At 36.9% G+C, this 18243-nt stretch overlaps 1 protein-coding gene across 2 annotated transcripts in view; it reads left to right on the top strand.

The window, feature by feature from the left end:
- The window catches only part of CHRDL1 (chordin like 1), a 153003-nt gene that overhangs the window by 121611 nt on the left and 13149 nt on the right, over positions 1-18243 (top strand). For both annotated transcript variants that reach the window (XM_004606302.2, XM_004606301.2), the window contains exons 8-9: positions 11153-11321; positions 15798-16007. In XM_004606302.2, the coding sequence (XP_004606359.2) occupies positions 11153-11321; positions 15798-16007 (379 nt within the window). The remainder of the gene's footprint in view (positions 1-11152; positions 11322-15797; positions 16008-18243) is intronic.

Raw genomic sequence — 18243 nt, 5'->3', positions numbered from 1 at the left:
AGAAGAGTCCCTTTCTCCCCACATCCACGCCAGCACTGGTTGCTCTTGTTATTTTTTATGTATGCCAGTCTCTCTGGTGTGAGATGATATTTGTTTTAATTTGCATCTTTCTGATAATTAGAGATGTAGAGAATTTTTATGTGTCTTTTAATCATTAGTATTTCTTCTTAGATGAAGTTTTAGTTCATATCTTTCCTTTTTCATGGGATTGGAGGTCTTTTACTTTTAACATTCTACCAGTGCCTTATATATTTTGGATATTAATCCCTTATCAGATGGGTATTGGTTAAATAATTATTCCCACTCTGTGGACTGTCTTTGTATCTTGGATACCATTTCTTTTGAGTTGCAGAAGCTTCTTAGTTTAATGCAGTCCCATTTGTTAGTCATTACTTCCTCTTGCTTGGTCAGTGGTGTTTCATCTTTTAAGATGCCTAAAGGCATCTTAATTTGAAATTTACTTCAATTTGACCTTTACTTTAATCCTCTGTATAATGTGATGTGTTTCAGTGAGCATGAATTAATTTTATATTGGATAAGATTAAAAGAGTATCTAAAGGCTTAGGAATTATTCTCAGCAGGAACTGGATATAAGGCAGGGGTCTTGAAAATTAAGTGCACACACATGGATACTGAGGGTATATGTACTTATAGAGGACATAAAATGACTAATACAAATATCATTCTTGTTTAGATTATGCTTCCATATATTCAAATATGTGGCTTTTGACTTGTGTGTCACAAGCTTGCCAACATCTTTAAGAGATGAATGATTTCTATTTGCTTTATTCTTTAATCATAGTATCTGATAAACATTGCTGTTTCTGAATGAGTGTGGAAAGATGGCTTATAGTGTGGAAGGCAATACTCATATCATAAAAATGCAGCATTTGATGGAGTAAGGAAAGTCTCTTCAACAAATGGTGCTGGCATAACTGGACAACCACATGCAAAAGAATGGACTTAGACCTTGACCTGACACCATGCACAAAAATCTGATCAAAATGGATCAAAGACCTCAACATCAGACCACAATCCATATGGTACATCGAAGACAAGGTTGGCAAAACCCTTCACGATATTGCAGCTAAAGGTATCTTCAAAGATGACAAGGAACTAAGCAATCAAGTAGAAACAGAGATAAACAAATGGAACTATATTAAACTAAAAAGCTTCTACACAGCAAAAGACACAGTGACCAGAATTCAAAGGCAATCCACAGAATGTGAAAGGATATTAACCCAATACCCATCTGGTAAAGGGTTGATATCAAGGGTATTTAAAGCACTGGTTGAACTCTACAAGAAGGAAACATCCAACCCCATCAGAAAATGGGCCAAAGAAATGAACAGAAACTTTTCCAAGGAATAGATATGAATGGCCAAAAGGCACATGAAAAAATGCTCTGCATCACTAATCATCAGGGAGATGCAAATCAAAACAACCATGAGATACCACCTCACACCACAGAGACTAGCACACATCCAAAAGAACAAACGCAATCGCTGCTGGAGAGGATGTGGAGAGAAGGGGACCCTTCTCCACTGCTGGTGGGAATGCCGACTATTCCAGCCCCTTTGGAAAACAATATGGACGATTCTCAAAAAAATTAGAAATTGAGCTTCCATTTGATCCAGCAATACCACTTCTTGGAATATATCCTGGAGAAACAAAAAAGTATAGTCGAAATGACATCTGCACGTATATGTTCATCTTGGCACTGTTTACAATAGCCAGAATCTGGAAAAAAATCCGAGTGCCCGAGAACAGATGACTGGTTAAAGAAACTTTGGTACAACTATACAATGGAATCCTATGCAGTAGTTAGAAAGGATGAAGTCATGAACTTTGCATATAAGTGGATCAGCATGGAAAGTATCATGCTAAGTGAAATGAACCAGAAAGGGAGGGACAGACATAGAAAGATTGCACTCATCTGTGGAATATAGAACAACAGAGTAGGAGACTAATACCCAAGAATAGTAGTATATAATACCAGGAGGTTGGCTCCATAGCTTGGAAGCTGGCCTCACATGCTGGGGGAAAGTCATCCCAGATAGAGAGGGGAACACCAAGTAATATGTGATTGGAGATCCTGCACGGGAAGGGAGATGTGTGCTGAAAGTGGACTAGAGACTGAACAGGATGACCACTCAATACCCTTATTTGGAACCACAACACCCAAAAGGAAAGAGAGATATTAAATTGGAATGCCCTGCTACAGAGGTGGGGTGGGGTGGGGGGGATGGGACTGGGGGTGGGAGGGATACTGGGTTCATGGGTGGTGGAGAATGGATACTGGTGGAGGGATGGGCTTTTAAACATTGCATGAGGGAAAAACAAGCACGAAAATGTGTGAATCTGTAACTGTATCCTCACTGTGACTCACTAATTAAAAAATAAATAAATTTTAAAAAATGCAGCACATCTATAAGGAAGGGTAAACTTCCTAAGTTTGTAGACCCCAAAGAAAGATGCTTTTGCTTGTTTTATATTATTTTTATTTATTTTTAAGAAAGATTTTTTTCATAAAACTTTTCTTTGTATTCAATACATTTGCTCCAAATTCTTAAAAGAGTTTTCAGCCTTCATGTTCTTCATGTAAATTTCCTTTTCTTGGTCCCAATTTCGTATTATAGTAGGAAGTTGAGAGAGGCTAAATTAGTGACTGACAACTGTTTGCCATTCTAAAGCATATTTAGGAGTCCCTTACTTTAAACATCTTAAACTGGCAATCTTACCTACTAATTCTAAGCTCTTGTGGCTATTGTAGCAGTTTTTCTGGTAATTCTATTAATTAGCCTTTATCATTGATTCTGTCTTAGAGTGTAATTATCCCTAATTCCACCCCTTATCTTTCAACCTCATTCTCCTTCCTAAACTGTTAGTGATAGGGCTGGACTTAATCTCTACTTCCTGTGGCAAAAGAAGTCAGGTACAGAATGGAGGGACTTGAAATAGTTATTGATTTTCAGAGAAGTTCAAGACCTATCTTTAGAAACAAATATTTGCACCTAGTAGACCAAAATGTCCAGATGGTTCCACTTTATTATAAATAAATATTTTCTTTGTTTTAAAACTAGGAGATATTGTGGGATACGATTTGAATAATAAGTATCATCTTGAGTAAGGGAAAGCATGAACCATCGTAGGCATTTAGTAAACACAAGGTAAATGAATGGGTGTGGAACTTGGAGTGAAATGGGTGGGAATTTCTTTTTAATAAATTTATTTATTTTTAATTAATGAATCACCATGAGGGTACAGTTACGGATTTATACACATCTGTGCTTATGCTTCCCCCATACAAAGTTCGGGAACCCATCCCTTCACCAGTGCCCATACTCCACCACCAGTAAACCCAGCATCCGTCCCATCCTCCCCAATCCCATCTCCCCCCACCCCACCCTGTCACTATGGCAGGGCATTCCCTTCTGTTCTCTCCCTCTAATTAGCTATTGTGGTTTGCAATAAAGGTGTTGAGTGGCCACTGTGCTCAGTCTCTAGCCCTCATTCAGCCCGCAACTCCCTTCTCCCACATGGCCTTCGACTACATTATAGTTGGTGATCCCTTCTCTGAGTTGCCCTTTCCCCAGAATGTGAGGCCAGCCTCCTAGCCATGGAGTCAACCTCCTGGTAGTTGTTTCTACAGTTCTTGGGTGTTAGTCTCCCACTCTGTTATTCTATATGTCATAGATGAGTGCAATCTTTCTATGTCTGTCTCTCTCTTTCTGACTCATTTCACTTAGCATGAAACTTTTCATGCCGATCCACTTAAATAAAAAATTTGTGACCTCCTTTTTTCTAACAGCTGCATAGTATTCCATTGTATAGATGTACCAAAGTTTCCTCAACCAGTCCTCCGTTCTAGGGCATTCGGGTTTTTTCCAGATTCTGGCTATTGTAAACAGTGCTGCGATGAACATACATGTGCATATGCCATTTTGATTATACTTTTTTGCCTCTCTGGGATATATTCCCAGCAGTGGTATTGCTGGGTCAAATGGGAGCTCAATTTCTAATTTTTTGAGAATTGTCCATATTGTTTTCCAGAAGGGCTGAACCAGTCGGCATTCGGGTGGGAATTTTTTTGAGATATTTTTACCAGTGTTGTTAGAGCATATAAATTTCTCCTAAATCTTAGAGAAAGCTTTCAAACTTACTCATTGCACTTGAGCAGACAAAAATAGAAGGCATGAGAGTCCCTTCTGAACATATTTTTCATATAGAATTTTCAATATGTGAGGAGAAAAGACAACCTTAAGGGTACATTTCTATTCAGTAGATTGCTCCTTTATAGAATGCTCCTATATAGAATGAACCATAAAAACCTCAATTCTACTGAAGCATTGGTTTATTTTACCAGATGAACTGAGAATCTTCCATGTACCAAATTTATGAAGTGCCCGGAACAGAGGAACAGTGGTTTAAAATATTATTCCTTTATAAAACCCCGAAACAGTTTGTGCTTCATTTCCAAATAATAATTTCACATGAACTTGTCCTCCGAGATCATCTGGGGATAGAGAGTTGGTGGGTGGGAAAGGAGGAAGAGAGAGAGAACAAAAGATCAAGCCCAATTTTGTTTTGGACAACAGCCAAACTCTGACTCCTCCTTGCCATTGATTATTCAAAGAATTACTATTAAAATCGTGAAAGATTTCAGAATAAAAAAGATATGAAACATAAAAATTCTTTGTCAAAACCATCAACTGGAAGGAAAACTGGCTGGAGCCTCCCAAATACAGACCTAGGTTACTAGTGACTAAGATATAATGTCCTCATGGAGGTGTATACCTGAAGACATAATGAAGACATTTTTCAAATTGAACATCTTATTTTGTAATAATACATGCAGAATTACATGCAATTTTAATGAATTTAAATTAAATTAAAATCAACACATTATATATTCATATGTATATATATATATATATATTTTACTGGCGCCCACTTTAGTAAATCGATGATTAACGGGATGACAGTGACAGTGACAGTGCTATGTATTTTTTAAGTTAGACACTCTGCAATTGGGCATACAATATACATTGAGATATATTGTATTATACTTTAGGCTTAAGTATAAAATCACTGTTGACTAGAAATTACTCCTTTATCCAACAATGTACTGATGATTATAACATGATAAGATTTAAGAACAATATAAAATAGGTTATTGGCAGAGGGTATTTTGATTTTTTTTCTAATTTTAATTTATTTAATCATTGTGAGAAGCACAGTTACAAAGTTGTTCATGATTGGGTTTCAGTCATACAAAATCACTCTCAATATAAACTCAAGAACCATGTTTTATAAACCTGCACTATACATGTATGTGACCACTTGTAAAATAAATTTCTACATGCCCTATATTGTTATGAATGACAATACATTTTCAGTATTGATTTATTGACATTTTGATCAAATAAAAATTTGAGAAATCTTTAAAATTTACCAGTAATGATTTTTTCATATCAATAGTATATTTTATGCAACTGTATTCAAAATTAAACTTCATAAAGCAAAAATTTTAGCTGTAAGATAAATAAGTTCTAAATATTTAGATGACTATTCTAATTAAACTATAAGATGACAATTATAATTAAAAATAATTTATTAAAAATTTAAACTTGAAGATTTTAAATGTACATCTTCAGTATATTCATCAAAGGTGTAATTAGATGAGGTAATGGACATGATAATTTTATTGTGGTTATTATTTCACTATGTATATCATCACATTGTACATTTAAAATATATAATTTTATTTTTAATTTATAACTAAATAAAATTTACATTCATAGAAAAAATTTTAGTAGATCATTTGAGGAAATCTTTATCATGTTTCTCACAATACTAAAATCTTGCAAGACTATAGAACAGTATGAAAAGTATTCTGGAAGCACTTTGTAATCCCGTTTATGAACTTTGAACATTTTACCACCACTGTCAGTAACACGCTAAGACCTCAGAACAAATAAGACATACATTTCAAGGGAATTTCTTCAATAGTGTATATGTTCTAACACAGGAAAAGAGTTGAAAACCTTAGATATTTATCAGTACTTCAAGTAGCAAAATAACAGCAAAATATTGATCAGAATAAAACAAAGCATAATTTTTTGATGCCTTCTACTTAATTCATCTTGATGTTCTCTCAAGCTGCCTATTCACAACTGTTCTTTTCTAATTCTTTATTGTTTGGGTCCATAGTTAGCAGTGCTCAGGAATTACTCCTGGCTCTGTGCTCAGGGATGACTCCTGGCAGGCTTGGGTGGAAACATACGGATTACCAGAGATCAAACCCAAAGCAAATGCCCATATATGTTGTGGCAAATTACATGATTTTGTACTGTCTTAAAGATGCATGTCATTACATTATATATCATCATCATCATCATCATCACCATCATCATCATCATCATCCCGTTGATTGTCGATTTTCTCAAGCGGTCTCAGTTACATCTCCATTCGTCCTACCCCTGAGATTTTAGAAGTCACTCTTTACTCGTCCTTCCCAACGGTGCCACATTGGAGGCTCTTTCAGGTTTCTGATAATGTTCCTAATGTCAGTCTGTTGAGATTTTTGTGCATGGATTTATATTGAACTAATGTATTTTATGATGAAAGATACTCCTGCCCGCATGGGAGATCCTTGCAAGCTCCCCGTGGCAGATTCATATGCGAAAACCAGTAACAATGATGGGCCATTATATATATATACATGTTATATATATACATAAAAATACAATACAACATGCCATTATATATATGTATACACACAGATATCGTTTCCCCATTTTGAATAAGGTTATTAGATTTTTTGTTTTTGAGTTTAATAAGTGTTTTAAAGGTCTTTGATATATGTTTTATGTCTTATGTTTTGTGTGTAAATATTTTATCCCATTTAGTAGAATGTTTCCCAATTATAGTTTGCATTTCTTTTGCTGTGCAGAAGCTTTTTAATTTTATGTAATCCTGTTTATTTTACTTTTGCTTCTGTTGCCTCCATGGTCATCTCAAAGACACCTCTGCATCCAATTTCCTGGAGATTTCTACAAATGTTTTCTTCAATGTATTTTATAGATTCCGGTCTAATCTCAAAATCCTTAATCCACTTTGAATTTATTTTTGTGATGTACTTTTCTAATTTCATATTTTCACATTTGGCCATCTGGTTTTTCCAACACTATTTTTTGAAGAGACTTCCTTCATATACTTAGCTCCTTTGTTATAGATCAACTATCCATAAGTCTGGGTGCTTAATTCAGGACTCGCAATCATTATAGCTGCTTTTAAAAGATATGCTCCAATTTCACTTCCAACAAAGACACTAATATATTTTTCTCTCTTTTTATAAGTTACAAAATTCAAATAGCCTCTTTAATTTCTTCAGGGGGATGACTGTAAAAGCACCAGTACTCTTAAAATTACACACCACCACCCTCAAATCAAAACAGAAAATAATTTGTGTTAGTGATTCTCCACCTTGGCTTCTAATTAGAGACTACTGGAAAGTACATGAAAACCCAGTTTCCTCTGAATCCCTGGAGATGGGACCTAAACATGAATAATCATTTTTGATAGCTCCACCAGGTGATTCTGTGTAGAGATGAACACCATTTTTATATATGGTTGTGAACTTTATATCTGAAAAAGCTTTGTTGGAGCAACTTTTACCAGAATGTTTGTGGACCACAGTTTAACCAGAACTTCTTTCCCAGTTTCTTTTTTTCTTCCAATTCATCTTCCTCTCTTTTCTCTACATGCCCCTTACTGCAACTCACCTGCCTTCTGCAAAAGTTTAACATTATTTGTCACCCTGCATAAATCCTTCTCTTCCGCAGCCTCCATTTCTACTTGAATATGAAAAAACTTACAATGGGAGAAGTTCTGGTGTAGGGATTGGCTGTTTGGTCTATAACAGTCTCTAATAAAAATTCCTGGGATTTTAGGGGAATCTTAATTATTTTTTCTACTCTTATCAGATGTCCAGGTTCTGTGCCTGTTGACCAAAGAAAAGCTTTTCATTTTGTGCTCACCTTTATTGATCAGGGAACTTCTCATTCTCAAAACAAATTATGGGTTTATTATCTTTCCTCTCAAATTACAGCAGTGTTGAACATCCTCTTTATCATCATTAGGATGATAAATTTTCCTATTTATGTTCCTTCATTAAACTCCATTAAGGACAAAAGTATCGTAAGTTATATTTGTGGAGTTAAGTGACTCTGGAAGAAAAAAATAGACAAGCATTGTGAGAATAAAAAATTTTGCACGGAGAACCCCATCAATGTGCATGATAATAATAAATTGATGCATATTCATATTTATGTGAGTTTTAATAACAGCGCACCACCATAGACTTTTCTTAGATATAGAGAATAATGTTCTTTGTTTTATTCTTGTTCCTGTTAGCTCTCCCCCTTTCCCATCAAGCCTTCTCCTCAAAATAATTTCTGAAGCTAAATTTGCAACATGTGTGTCTATGGAACATAACTGTAATAAAGTGTTTTATGGGTTGGTGGAGTTAGGAGACCCCATAACTACCTTCTTAGGGTTCCCTGTTATCTCTCGCTAAATATAAGGAAATTCTTTTTTAATTGTCTGCAAGAGACTTTTTAATGGGCCCTCCCTTTATCTCTGTGTTACCCCTAAAACTAGTGTTTTTAGCTTTGAGCTTTGGGTTTCTATTCTTCATGCGATTTTCTAGCCCAGTCTACCTCAACTTCTACAAGAGGAGGAGGTAGCAGAAAATGGCCTACTTATCAATCTTTTTTTGGTGTTTGGACCACACTAGGCAGTACTCAGACCTTATTCTTGGCTCTGCTCTCAGGGGTCACTTCTAGAAGTGCTCAATGGACCTTATTTGGTGCTGGGGATTAAACAATGCTTAGCTACCAGCAAGGCAAGAACCTTCTCAATATACTATTTCTCCTATATCCTTTTTAAATACTTGCTAAAAGAGCAACAGTTGGATTTTTTGTAATTTAAGATTCTAATCTGCAATTAGGAGCAGTTTACATTATTGCATCCAATAAATATTTGATGAAGACCTACTTGATAGACACTGTACTAGGTAGTAAGCAACAACAACAAATACTCTGTTGAGACTTCTGTACTGTCATGTACAGGTCCTTTGTCTGCAAATATCTAAAGTCTGTGTGCCCTGGTATATGATCTTTATGCTGTAACTTGCATTTTGAGTTTCATTTCATCTTTTCTAGAATCTTTTTCCTATATTTTCCACCCTACATATCATCGGTATCACTATCACACAGTTGTGAATGTTTCCCTACTTTAAAAATATCCCTCAAAGGATTCCACACTCTCACCTCTGTTGCCTACCAAATAAAGTCCTCACACCATAGCCTGTCTTTCAAAGTTCTCAATGATCTGGATACAACCTACTTTTGGAATGTTATTCTTCAACTCTTCCATTTAATGGACTCTGTGTTCTCAGCTACATCTCAACTTGGAAATCTTTGCCTGGAATATTCGTCACAAACTCTGCCTGTAAAAAGTCTACCCACCCTTCATAGCCCAGGACATGCACCCTCCCAACTAAAGGCTCTCTTTCTCATCCTAATTTTCACAGCATTTTATACTTCTCCTGTGGCCTCCTTTACATTCTGCCTTGTCTTACAGTCTGCTAATTTACTTCTTAACCCCAATTCTGAGATTCTTGGGAGTTAGAAGGCATTAGATTTTAAAGCTGCAATACCCATCAGATAAGGGGTTGATATCAATGGTATATAAAGCACTGGTTGAACTCTACAAGAAGAAAACATCCAATCCCATCAAAAAATGGGGCGAAGAAATGAACAGAAACTTTCCCAAGGAAGAGATACGAATGGCCAAAAGGCACATGAAAAAGTGCTCTACATCACTAATCATCAGGGAGATGCAGATCAAAACAACCATGAAATACCACCTCACACCACAGAGACTAGCACATATCCAAAAGAACAAAAGCAACCACTGTTGGAGAGGATGTGGGGAGAAAGGGACCCTTCTACACTGCTGGTGGGAATGCCGACTAGTTCAGCCCTTTTGGAAAACAATATGGACGATTCTCAAAAAACTAGAGGTTGAACTTCCATTTGACCCAGCAATACCACTGCTGGGAATATATCCCAGAGAAGCAAAAAAGTATAGTCAAAATGACATCTGCGCTTATATGTTCATCGCAGCACTGTTTACAATAGCCAGAATCTGGAAAAAACCTGAGTGCCCTAGAACAGATGACTGGTTGAAGAAACTTTGGTACATCTATACAATGGAATACTATGCAGCTGTTAGAAAGAATGAGGTCATGAAGTTTGCATATAAGTGGATCAGCATGGAAAGTATCATGCTATGTGAAATGAGTCAGAAAGAGAGAGACAGACATAGAAAGATTGCACTCATCTGTGGAATATAGAATAATAGACTATAAGACTAACACCCAAGAATAGTAGAAATAAGTACCAGAAGGTTGTCTCCATGGCTTGGAGGCTGGTCTCTCATTCTGGGCAACTCAGAGAAGGGAACACCAAGTAAAATGTGGTTGGAGGTCATGTGGGGGAAAGATGATGCAGGCCGAATATAGACTAGAGACTGAACACAATGGCCACTCAGCACCTTTATTGCAAACAACAACACCTAATCAGAGAGAGAAAGAACAAAATGGAATACCATGCCATAGTGGCAGGGTGGGGTGGGGGGAGACGGGACTGGGGAGGGTGGGAGGGATGTTGGGTTTACTGGTGGTGGAGAATGGACACTGGTGAAGGGATGGGTTATTGAACTTTGTATGGGGGAAACATCAGCACAAAAATGTATAAACCTGTAACTGTACCCTCACGTTGACTCACTAATTAAAAATAAACTATTAATTAAAAATTAAAAAATAAAAAAGCTGCTTTCTCCCTAAACAGTTTGTCTGTAAATCTAGCTTAACTAGATTTATAAGTTTATAAGTATAACTAGATTTATACCTATAAGAAGAGAGAAAAATATCTGCATATTGTCAGTGCTGTTTTACTTCTGTACTTCTGGTGATGTTGGTGGGTATGCAGTTAATATCAGAGTTCATCACTGTAAAGAATCAGATGGTCTTTACTTTTCACAGGTGGATTTGGGGCACTAAATCTGTTCTTATATTTTATAGAGACATTCTTACCATCGCTCTTACTATGATCCTCCACCAAGCCGGCAGGCTGGAGGTCTGCCCCGCTTTCCTGGGGCCAGAAGTCATCGAGGAGCTCTTATGGATTCCCAGCAAGCTTCAGGCACCATTGTGCAGATAGTCATTAATAACAAACACAAGCACGGACAAGGTAAGGGTGATATTTATTTTGCACTGCATCCATAGAAAGTTTTCAGTATCCCTGCTGTATGGAGAACTAGCATTGAGAACAAACTCTTTCTCCCATGCATATTATGCATTCACATGTGTATCACTCCACCTTAATTAAATTCTACACAGTATGTGTGGTCAAGTGACTCTAAGGAAATCCTTAAATATATTTTATATTTCATCTTTTAAAACTTTTTAATTGAATCACTATGAGATAGACCCTTACAAAGCTGTTCATGATTGGATTTTAGTTATACAGGATTCCAATGCCCATACTAGGTGAGGGCCTACACCCTAACGTACAACAGGGTGGGGTCAGTTCTCAGGAGGAAAAGCTTTCACACACCCCCTCTCTTACTTCTCTCTCTCTTTCTCCTTTTGGGCATTGTTTTTTGCAATGCTGTTAGGTTATTAGGAATATCCCTTTACCTACATTTAACCTCAGTTCTTGTCCAGCATAATCATTCTTCTCTATCTTACCTACCCTCAGCCACACACACACTTGTGGTTAGATATAACCATTGACCAGTCCTCCTAACACCTGTTTTCCCTGGTTATGTATTTTATAGTTTATGTTTCAGTATCATTTGTCCTTATTTAAAAGAAAAAGTCAAGAATACAAAGAAAATATGGCATCCTCAAGCGTGTTCTTAGTTGCCTCTGGACATTGAAGCATCTTTGTGTGTTTAACAGAATGAATGTTTTATTCCCCAAGTGGAATACTTTACTTAATGCCAAATGCTTTGAAGCTCTTGCCCATGCATTAGAAATGGCAATTCTCATACCTCATCACACCCAGATTTTTCTGGGGTTCTAATTAAACATACATATTTAGGGCCTCAAATTTTTAAACAGGGAGATTGTCAGAAATGAGTAATCCCGTGAGAAATTTGGACACCTAGTGGCTGAGCTCAGGAAGGCTAAGCAGCTTAACACTGACATGCACTCCACTGAGCTAACCAACAGGTACCCACACATATCTATGGTCCTATGCAGGAAAACTTCCTGCTTTGAGTTTTCTGGTCGCCAACGCACCCTCTTCCAAAGTAGTGGGCGTGGGCGGAGAAGTTCAATCTATTGACTGCTTATTACATTTTTTTAGGCATCATATCAACCAGCAATTTGAAGCAAAAGCTCAGCTGGTTCCTTTTTATGAAACCGCAAACTTGTTTTGTTTCTTTTAAAGGAAAAACAAATCAAAGGCAGTTCTCTGAATAGGTTAAAGGTAATAAATTATTAAACCAAATGATTGAATAACATGGGTGAAAAACAATCCGTTACAAAGAACTCCTACTATAAATCTCAGCAAAGTTAGTCAAGCCAAAGCTAGTTGATCACATCTGTTACTAGTTAGATGTAAATTTCAGATTACAGATAAAAAAATTAAATTGGTTTTGAAACTAACAGGCTTAAAAGATGAACAATCAAAATAAAGCTCTTAATAAAATGGTGATGTATTAAAAGAATTGGAAATATTTACTATTGATCTGGGTTTGATTTGAAATTTATTATTTTTAAATTCCAAGGCATTCTGATATGAATTTTTAAAAGGAGAAGGAATTAGGTAAAAGTCCAATTTGATTTTCAATCTAAAATTGCCTCCAATATATTCCATTTGCTGTGAAAATATTTCGAAGTCTTTTAAAAAATATCAGAAAATGGACTTTGAAAACTCTAAATCCAATAATTTTCATAGGCCTCTTCATTTTCTGGGCAGAGTCTCATCCCTTGATTCTGTGTCTTACAAAAGACCAGCTGGTTTACATTTATTCATTTGCTCCCATTGATTTGGATGCTGGAGTTTCGCTCTTGACCTTTCTATTATAGTTCACTGAAGAATCAGTTGTTCCCACTCCCACTGCTCAATGCCCTAGCAAGATGATTCAAAATCATCTTGGGAATTTGTTGGTGGGGTGAAGGCTGCATTTTCCTCTTGAGAACTGACCTCATCCTGTTGTACTTTAGGGTGTAGGACCTCACCCAGTATGGATTGCTCTCTTAGTCCAAATGTTTAGGGGAGAGGGAACCTAGCTATGTAACTTTTGAATCCTGCTTACTCTGTTCCTTAGCATTCCTGCTAACAATTTACTCCTGTGAACCACCTCTACTTGTTACCTTGAAAAAATCAAAGAGGGTGAAAAAGGATATCGCCATTCGGACTTGAGTTCAGCCTATGTTTTTCTGAAGCAGACCTTTTACCCAATTACATCCCACTATCTCAAAAGAAAGATAAGTGAAGGCTAAAGAGAATCACGCTTCTGGCCTCTCTTATGAGTCTGTCCACTGCACTGAGTTTCACAATTCAGCTATCAAGTCCCCATTTTACCTCACTGTGAGGTTGGGATCTTCTCTGGTTCCTTGGGTTCTTGGAAATCTTCACATGCATTGACCTGTTTGAGTGTCTAGTACTGTAACAGTTCTTGCAAAGGACAGGAAAAGGCAGCCAACATCATCCATATTTCCTAATGTGACCCAGTGGACTTGATGAGAAAGAAATAGCTGGTGATTCATCCTTCTGAGGCCATTGTCTTTCAGCCAAATCAGTCAATTCCTAGAAACGCCCCAAGTGGGGCTTTTTTCTTCTACCCTAGCCCCACCTTAAGTGATACAACCAACCCTAGAGATGTTATTGATTGGGATGCGGACAGGTCTCCCTGGGTATGATGAGGTGATGGGAATAATGAGAAACACACCCAGACCTTGTCATGGCTTGAAATCTCCAGAATGCCTCAGCACTTTCACAAACTGAGAGAACTTCTCAAAACCTCTTCATTTTCAGTCCTATGCAGTTCTTATTCTGAAGTCGAACTCCATTCCTTATAGTAGGAAATAGTTACCTGCAGTTTGCATTATAGGATATTCTTGCCTTATAGGATATTCTTCCCTACACAGGTCTTTGTCTTATAGTCCATTACTTGCTCCTCAAAAAAATGTGAAGCCAGTGATTCCACTTCATCTCAACAAATGTGAGATCACACAAGAATACCTGAAGGGCAGACAGTGATTTGTTGTAGCTGAATCTCTACAGCCACCGTAGAGAGAGGACACTGATGGGGGTTTAGATATATAAAAAATACCCTTTAATAACTTTCCCAATAAGTGTGAATCCTTGCCCTCTCAATCTTCTTTAAGTACCTTCCACTTGTACCTGAGAACAGGACAGCAATATAAACTTTCATGTACATCTGTAGCACTGTAGCACTTTCATCCTGTTGTTCATTGATTTGTTTGAGTGGGCACCAGTAATATCTCCATTGTGAGAGTTGTTTTTGGCATATTGAATACACCATGGGTAGCTTACCAGGCTCTGCCGTGAGGGCGGGACACTCTGGGTAGCTTGCCAGCCTCTCCGAGAGGTACAGAGGAATCAAACCCGGGTCGGCCGCATGCAAGGAAAAAGCCCTATCTACTGTGTTATCGCTCATGTACATCTATGTCTATAAATCATACTCTCATAGAATTTTACATTTCAAGTGGATTTATTTCAAGATCTGGAAAGTGCCGGTTCACTGTAATGCACATTCATTTTTGCATATAGCTTTCCTGGGCTTCAGGTACTAATGCTACATAGTACTTAATTCTCCTTATCAGATATTCAAGACAGATAATACTATACTTTCATTAATTTATTTGATTCTCCGTCAAAATTTATTGATGACCCAATATGTGTCAAGAACTTGAGAGTATCCAGAAGTCACCGCCAAGAGCCTGAATAGTTGCTGATGGTAAAAAAGGTCCAAACTGTGATATTTTAATTTTTTTTAATTTTATTGAATCACTGTGAGATAGTTACAAGCTTTCATGTTTGGGTTACAATCTCACAATCATCAAACACCCATCCCTCCACCAGTGCACATTTCCCACCACCAATATCCCAGGTATACCCCCCCCTTTCCCACCCTCCCCCTGCCTCTATGGCAGACAATATTCTCCATACTCTCTCTCTACTTTTGGGCATTAGAGCTTGCAACACAGACACTGAGAGGTCATCATGTTTGGTTCATCATCTACTTTCGGCATGCTTTTCCCATACCAACTGGTTCTTCCAGCCATCATTTTCTTGGTGATCCCTTCTCTATTCCATCTGCCTTCTCCCCTCCGCTCATGAAGCAGTCCTCTAGCTATGCAGCAATCACCTTGGCTCTTGTATATACTGTCCTTTGGTGTCAGCCTCATGTGATGTTATTTTATACTCCATAAATGAGTGCAGTCCCTCTATGTCTGTCTCTCTTTCTGGCTCATTTCACTTAGCACGATACTCTCCATGTTTATCCATTTATAAGCAAATTTTATGACTTCATCTCTCCTAACCAAGCTGTGTTTTAGGTTGATATCTCCATGCCATGGCCATGATAAAGGATGAAACATTTCTTAACAAGTTCAGGAGTTGGGTTTTGAGCGCAGGGATCCATTTTCGTTTCCTAGTCTTTAATTCTCATTACTTTTTTTCTTCCAGTATGTGTTTCCAATGGAAAAACCTATTCTCATGGCGAGTCCTGGCACCCAAACCTCCGGGCATTTGGCATTGTTGAGTGTGTGCTATGTACTTGCAATGTCACCAAGCAAGAGTGTAAGAAAATTCACTGTCCCAATCGGTACCCCTGCAAGTACCCTCAGAAAATAGATGGAAAGTGCTGCAAGGTGTGTCCAGGTAAAAAGGCAAAAGGTGCGTTGAACAAAATTGGTCATTTTTTGTTTGGGGGAAATAACAGGTAGTGCTCACGAACTGCTTAGTTGAACTGCCCTCAAATCAGTGTTCAGGTGTTACTCCTGGAAGTGCTCAGGTAACAATGCAGTGTCAGGGACCAAAACTAGGTCTTCATTCCTCAAAGTATGCTCTTGGTTCTTTGACCTATCTCCGGACCTTTCCACATGGTTATTATTCATGAGTTTAAGCTTCATACATAAAAATAACCTGCCATATATTTACAATAGTAATTGTATTAATTAACTTTATTTTACCTCTCTCAAAGGGATGATCAGGAAGAAATTAATACTCAGAAAAAGACTGGGGACATACTGTGTCTACCATATCTCTGAATCCTTGTAGTGCCAAGCACTAAACTTATGCCATGTTTCTGAAATAATAGAAAAATCAGGTTATTATAATTATATAGAATGACTAGCATTACCTTTATTTTTTCTATCTCTAACTCATCAGAGCACACTCACATTTGCTTTCTTTTAAGACAGAATGAAGATGAATACAGTTAAAAGGAAACTAGATTTTGGTTCTAATATAAATCAACCTTGGAAATATGTTAATTATGCCTTGGTTAAGACCAGTCACATCTGTACAATGAAAAGTTTAACACAATTGGTTTCTAAGCTCTATTCCAACTGTGAAATTCTAGAAATGAGGACAAATACTAAGTATGAGAAAACTGGTGTGTATAAAGTATCTTAGAATAAAAGAGTTAATAATTGTATCTCAGCTTGCTTTCACAACACTGACCTTTCCAACTTGTAGAAAATGTTGATTGCCCCCCAAATGCAAATTATTCAAATGAGTGATGTTTTAAACACAGACGATAGACTCAAATATAACAAAATATTGGGGTTAATCGAGTATGAGATTGGTAATCAAGCATTTTATCTCTGGCTCTAACACTGGTTTCCTGTGTGAAGACTAATGGGCTTTATGTCTCAAAGCCTCAGTTTCTCCTCTGATAAATGAAATGGCTGTGGTAGATTTTTTTAAGGCCTGTCCACCCACAGCATTCAAGGAGCCAGTGAATTAGTTGCTTCCAGATATATAACTTCAGCATTTCTTATGATAACCTCCCAACCTGAAAACATTTTAAAAACATATGAAAAGAAAAATTTTAATGTAGAAAGAGATAAATTATTCCCTTCTATTCAATTTCTTTTGAGTTGTAGATAAACATGAACTTAGTACTTCTTCCTGTAGACCAATTGTTCCCAAACTTCAGGCACATTGGAATTTTCTGTTCACCTGGAATACTTCTAAAAGTCCTATGTTGTATCTCCGAAGATTATAACTTAATTTATTTGGGGTGTAACATAAGCTTTGAAAATTTTAAAGGAAATTCATATGGTACTAATGTGTAGGCACATTTAGGAACTACAGCAGTAGTCCCCAGGGTGATTTATGGTCTCACTATAAGTAGTGATTAAAGCAACACTTGGTCATTAGTTGGAAATGAAGTTGCTCAGGCCACCACCCCAGATCTACTAAATCAAAAACTGATTTTTAACAGGCTCCTCTAGGTGATTACAGTATACATAAAGTTGGGAAGTGGTAATTTATGTAATAAATAGAATATTTTTCATGTAATGACCCTCATCTTCCAGAGTAAATAGGAGCAGGTATGAATAGGAAAGATAAGAACTATCCAATATAGAGTAGAATAGTGTTCTTCAACCACAAGGCCACAGGGACAGAAATGTTGAAAACTGGTTTACCACTTCAGTTACAACTGCTGGTCCATGGATGCATGCTGGCATGCACAATAGACACTAGTCCAAAGGTGTAAAAATTTTGAGCAGTGTTGGAGTAGATAATTGAGCATTGAAACTGATGAGGAAATGAAATTCATTAAGGGGAGAGAGTGCACATTGAAGATGCTAAGGATATGGGGACCAACAACAACACTAGTATGTCATTATTTACAAATTGCAATTTTACAAGATCCTAAAACTTTTTAATGTTACTTAGAAGTAGTTCATATTTTTTTCTGTGAAGAATCTAATGACTAAGTCATGTAAGTAATACAAAACAATAAAATTCAACCATTTCCTAAACTATGCCAAGATAAGATAAGCCTTTTAAAATCTTTCATTTTGTTGTGTGCTTATAATTTTATTATTCGGGTTATTCAAATAAAAGAAAAATAAAGGAAAAAATAAAAAAAGGTGTGAGAACACAATGAATAATAAAT

Source organism: Sorex araneus, chromosome X, assembly GCF_027595985.1.
Source record: "Sorex araneus isolate mSorAra2 chromosome X, mSorAra2.pri, whole genome shotgun sequence".
In the NCBI taxonomy this organism is placed as follows: Eukaryota; Metazoa; Chordata; class Mammalia; order Eulipotyphla; family Soricidae; genus Sorex; species Sorex araneus.
The sequence above is the reverse complement of the archived record's forward strand: the minus strand, read 5'-3'. Positions and strand labels throughout refer to the sequence as shown.